The sequence below is a fragment of the Cebus imitator genome, unplaced genomic scaffold (genome assembly GCF_001604975.1).
Source record: "Cebus imitator isolate Cc_AM_T3 unplaced genomic scaffold, Cebus_imitator-1.0 Scaffold306, whole genome shotgun sequence".
Classification (NCBI taxonomy): domain Eukaryota; kingdom Metazoa; phylum Chordata; class Mammalia; order Primates; family Cebidae; genus Cebus; species Cebus imitator.
Window position 1 is genome coordinate 1,849,785 of NW_016107621.1, and position 5,597 is coordinate 1,855,381.

The 5,597-nt window shown below is 50.5% G+C and overlaps 1 protein-coding gene across 6 annotated transcripts in view; it reads left to right on the top strand.

The window, feature by feature from the left end:
• The window catches only part of AKT2 (AKT serine/threonine kinase 2), a 56,159-nt gene that overhangs the window by 27,741 nt on the left and 22,821 nt on the right, over positions 1-5,597 (top strand). For all 6 annotated transcript variants that reach the window (XM_017503226.2, XM_017503232.2, XM_017503231.2 and 3 more), the window contains exons 3-4: positions 3,359-3,487; positions 5,155-5,266. In XM_017503226.2, coding sequence (XP_017358715.1) covers positions 3,359-3,487; positions 5,155-5,266 — 241 coding nt within the window. The remainder of the gene's footprint in view (positions 1-3,358; positions 3,488-5,154; positions 5,267-5,597) is intronic.

The following is a 5,597-nucleotide window of genomic DNA, read 5'->3' on the forward strand; positions in this document are numbered from 1 at the left end:
TTTTTTGAGACAGAGTTTCACTTTGTTGCCCAGGCTGGAGTGCAATGGTGCGATCTTGGCTCACTGCAACCTCTGCTTCCTGGGTTCAAGCAATTCTTGTGCCTCAGCCTCCTGCATAGCTAGGATTACAGGCGCCCGCCACCATGCCTGGCTGATTTTTTTTGTATTTTAGTAGAGATGGGGTTTTGCCATGTTTCCCAGGCTGGTCTCAAACTCCTGAGCTCAGGCAATCCGCCCGTCTTGGCCTCTCAAAGTGCTGGGATTACAGGTGTGAGCCACCGTGCTTGGCCATGTCATTTCTTCTTGTGATGAATAATCTCTGTTGTAGATGTATCACATTTTTTGTCTGTTCATCTGTTGATGGACGTTGGGGTAATATATTCTATATTTAACTTTTCGAAGCAGCTGCACCATTTACATTCCCACCAGCAGTGCATGAGGGTGACAATTTATATCCTTGCCAACACTTGTTTTTTTTTATTACAGCCATTTTAGGGTGTGTAAAGTCGTACTTCAGTGTGTGTGTGTGTGTGTGTGTGTGTGTGTGTGTGTGTTTGAGACAGAGTCTTGCTCTGTTTCCCAGTCTGGAGTGCAGTGGTGCCATCTTGGCTCACCACAACTTCTGCCTCCCAGGTTCAAAAGATTCTCAGGCCTCAGCCTCCCAAGCAGCGGGACTACAGGCATGTGCTACCATGCCCAACTAATTTTTGTATTTTTTAGTAGAGATGGGGCTTCACCATGTTGGCCAGGCTGGTCTTGAACTCCTGACCTCAAGTGGTCCGCCCACCTCAGCCTCCCAAAGTGCTGGGATTACAGGCATGGGCCACCGTGCCTGGCCCTCATTGTGGTTTTGATTTATGTTTGCGGGATGACTCATGATGCTGAGCATCTTTTCATGTTTCTCTTGACCATTTGTGTATCTTTGGAGAAATGTCTATTTGAGTCCTTTGCCCATTTTAAAGTCAGGCTGTTTGTCTTTTTGTTGTTGCATTGTAAGAGTTCTTTATGTGTTCGAGTTAATAGACCTTATCAGATTTTCAAGTATTTCCACCCATTCTGTAGGGTTTTTTTTTTTTGAGACGGCGTTTCACTCTTGTTACCCAGGCTAGAGTGCAATGGCACGATCTCAGCTCACCGCAACCTCTGCCTCCTGGGTTCAGGCAATTCTCCTGCCTCAGCCTCCTGAGTAGCTGGGATTACAGGCACGCACCACCATGCCCAGCTGATTTTTTGTATTTTTAGTAGAGACGGGGTTTCACCATGTTGACCAGGATGGTCTCGATCTCTTGACCTCGTGGTCCACCCACCTCGGCCTCCCAAAGTGCTGGGATTACAGGCTTGAGCCACCGTGCCCGGCTGGTTTTTTACTTTCTTGACAATGTCCTTCATGCACAAAGGTTTTTAATTTTGATGTGTTCACTTTAATTTTTTTCTTTTTGTTGCTTGTGCATTTGGTGGCATTTAAGAATTCATTGCCAAATTCAAAGTGATGAGATTTTACTCCCATGTATTCTTACAGGATTTTGTAGTTTTAGCTCTTATATTCAGGTCAATTCATCTTGAATTTGTTTTTGTATATGGTATGTAGTGTGAAGTAGGGGTCTGACTCCATTCTTTTGAATGTGGATATCCAGTTGCCTCAGTTTCCTCATCTGTAAAATAGGGATAAGATTGTGAGGATAGGCTACTCTGGGCATATTGCCTGTGGGGCACTGTTCCCTGCTCCGCAAGGAACAGTATTTAACAAAGATTGTAAGGATATTTTTTCTTCAAGGTTTTTTTGTTTTGTTTTGTTTTGAAAAAAATATGATCTCTTTGAAGAAACTATTCTTTAGCCATTGAATGACCTTGGCACCTGTGTTGAAAATCAAATGTAGATATTTGGGTTTATATTTTGGCTCTGAATTCTATCCCATTGGTCTCTATGTCTGTCCTTATACTGCACTGTTTTGATTACCGTAGCTTTGTATAGTAAAATTTGAAATTGGAAAGTATGAGTCTTTTAAACTTTATTCTTCTTTTTCAATATTATTTGGGCTATTTAGGGCCCCTTGAAATTTCATGTGAATGTGAGGATTGGCTTTTCTATTTCTGAAAAAAGAGAAAGGCTGTTGGAATTTTGATAGGGATTACATTAAATCTGTAAATTGCTTTGGGTAGTACTGCCATCTCAACAGTATTGTCTTCTAATCCATGAACATAGGATGTCTTTGCATGTTTATAGATCTCTAATTTCTTCAAACAAAACACTGTTTGAAGAAATTAGAGATCTATATACATGCAAAAGCCCTTCACCTCCTTGGTTAAGTATTTTTTTGGAGGCTGTTGTAAATTTTTTTTTTTTTTTTTAAGAGATAGAGTTTTGCTGTGTCACCAGGCTGGACTGCAGGGGCACCATCACAGCTTGTTTCTTGGGCTCAGATGATCCTCCCATTTCAGCCTCCTGAGAAGCTGGGAATTCAGGCACACGCCAGCCCACTCCTGGCTAATTAAAAACATTTTTTTGTGGAGACTGTCTCACTGTGTTGCCCAGGCTGGTCTCAAACTCCCTGATGTAAGCCTGTCCCGGCTTCCCAAAGTGCTAGGATTTTACAGGCGGGAGCCACTGTGCTGGCCTTTTATAGCCACGTCGAGGTAAAATTGAGGCACTACATGATTCTTCCATTTAAAGTGTACAGTTTATTGTCGATGGACATTCGCGTTGCTTCCACTTGATGGCTACTTGGATAATGCTGCTGCAGACATTTGTATGTTAAGTTTTTGTGTGGATGTGTTTCACCATCTCCTTTTAATCCTTAGCAGCTCTCTGAGGAGTGGGTTTGTGTGTGTGTGTGTGTGTGTGTGTGTGTGTGTGTGTGTGTGTAGGGTGCTTGGATTTTCATGGTCAGAACAGTTGGAAGGAGTCAAGGGGTGCTGGGAGGGTGTGGCGGCAGCACTACCCCACCTGGCACAGAGTTGTTTTGGCATTTGATCTACCTGCACAGCTGTATTGGTGAATACCAGCCCATGGGATTTGGCCTTATAGGGCCACAGGGCATGTATATTTGGAAGCCTGGGCCTCCCCTGGGACTAGGCCACATGCTGAAGCAACTGGTGCCCCAGGGCACTACCTCTGGCGCCTTCCTGGCAGTCATGACCTGTGGATCACTGGGGCTCAGCCCAGCACCCCAGTCTTCATCAGCAGAGGCCACCTGGAGGGCTCCTCCAGGGGAGGCATTCTCATGTGTCCCCTGCCCCCACTCACCTGGCACCCCTTGGCACCCCTTGTGAGTCACCATCATACTAGGCCTCCTGCCACCCACCTGGGACATCGCTCAACGTTGTGCTAACCTCTCCCTCCCCTCCTGCCCCATTTCAGGTGAATACATCAAGACCTGGAGGCCACGGTACTTCCTGCTGAAGAGTGACGGCTCCTTCATTGGGTACAAGGAGAGGCCCGAGGCCCCAGATCAGACCCTGCCCCCCTTAAACAACTTCTCTGTAGCAGGTGTGTCTTGGGACGAGTAAGCCAGTGTTCTGGTGCTCACAGGATGGCTGGCAGGTCCTGGGGGCTCATGGGACGTTGGTCACTGAGCCGTCGACCTCTCCTGGGCCTGCTTGCCCTTGGATCCGTGTCTGCCCTTCTCCTGCTCTCCCTCCTTGTTAGCTGGCCAGGCGGGCTGTCCTGAGGGGGGATGCAGAGTGGGAGGGAGGGAGAAGTCAGGATGCTTGCCCACACCCAGTTCCACGCATCGCCTCCTTGTGGCTCCAGCTTCTGTTGGCCAGGCCTCATGGTCCCAGCTGCTGGCAGGTGCTTTCTGTCCTGTGTTTTGGCAATAGCCTCCATCCTTTGTCCCTCAGACACAGAGGGGTTGCAGCTTCCCACTCAGCCAGTCACAGGAGTGGCCTCGCGTCCTCTGTCCCTCCGTGATACCCAAAGGGATGCCTTCCAGCTGGACCCAGGCAGTGAAATTTCACAAGCCCCAAGCCCTTGACAGAGCCTTGGAGAATGTGGTCCTGTCCGCACCCCTGCCCCCTTCTGCCTTCTTCCTTCCTTGCTGACCTGATGGGTCACCATTTCCTGTTGTTCTGCCAGCTAAGAACGTTACAGAGTCACCCCCATCTCCACTGCCAGTGCCTTAGCCCAGACCACTGTCCTCTCCTGTCGCTCTCTGGAACCCAGCCCCCATCCCATGCTGCTCTGCGTGAAGCCTTTTCCTGGTTGCTCTCCACGTGTGCTGGTGACTCCGACACATCTGTTCCCAGCCCCAGCGTCTCACTGGAACTCCCAGCCTGTCCCGGGCCGCTCCTTGGACACGTCTCCCCAGGTGTCCTCTAGGTCCCTCATGCCACGTCCCAACCTCACCTTCAGGCTTCTCCCAGCTTTCTATTCCTGTCTCCATGTCAGGGACAGCAGGCCAGAGGCCTGGGCCTTGTCCTTAATGCCCTCTCCCCATGGCCTGTCTGCCTGCCCCTCCTCCCCTCTGCAGGGCTCCTCTCTGGTGTGACCCCCTCCTCCCTAACTGGCTCCCTGCCTCCCTGGCCTTCTGACCAGTCTCACCTTCTACATGGAAGCCAGAGGGCTCAGTCTCAGTCTGTTTGTGCCCCTTCCCTATCTAAAGCCTTCTGTGGTTCCCTGCTGCCCTGAGGACCAAGCCCAGATTCTTCCCTATGGCCTCCAAAGCTCTGCCCGGCTGGCCGCAGCCCACCTCTCCAGGCTGGTCTGTCACTTGCCCCTCCTCACCTTTGGAGCAGAATTGGCCACCCCCTAAGTATGTCACACCCCCTCTCACCTCTCACCTCTGTTCTTCAGGTACCCTCTAAGTTCCCTTTTCCTTCAGGGCTTAGTTCAGAGAAGCTGCTTCCTCTGGGGAACCCCCTGCCCCGCCCCCAGGCTGGGTTGGATGCTGCCTCTGAGCTTCTGACACCTCTGGGCTTGTCTTCATCATGGCCCTGTCTATGGAGCCGTCACTGTCTGGTGGGCTCCTCCCCTTCCACACACACACTAGACCCTGAGCTGTGTGAGAGCAGGACCAGGGCTATCTCAGTCCCTAAAGTGTCCCCAGCACCATCTGGCATGGGGCTGGGCATGTGGGAGGTGGCTCAGGCACTGTGGGCTGCAGGCTGGCAGGGCTGTCCCCTCAGCCCCCTCCTCTCTGTTCCGTCTGCCTGCAGAATGCCAGCTGATGAAGACCGAGAGGCCGAGGCCCAACACCTTCGTCATACGCTGCCTGCAGTGGACCACAGTCATTGAGAGGACCTTCCACGTGGATTCTCCAGATGAGAGGTGGGTCTGGGCCTCCGTGTGGCTGCCCTTGAAAGGGACCAAGCCTGGTGTGAGGAAAAGGGGTACATACACAGATGGAGAGATTTTCCCTAGCACCCTATACATAGGGGTTTCGAGTCTACTCCTATTGGTGTGGGGGTCTTCTCAGCTGGGGCTGAGAAGAGCTGGAGTTCCTACGCTGAAGATCCCACAATGTCCTCAGACTTGAGGGCACATTGGAATCACAGGCAGAGCTTGTGAACAGTCCAGACCACTGGGTCTCGCCTTAAGACCTGTGACTACCTGGAGATCTGCCCAGGGTCAAGGACCTACATTCTTTTTTTTTTTTTTT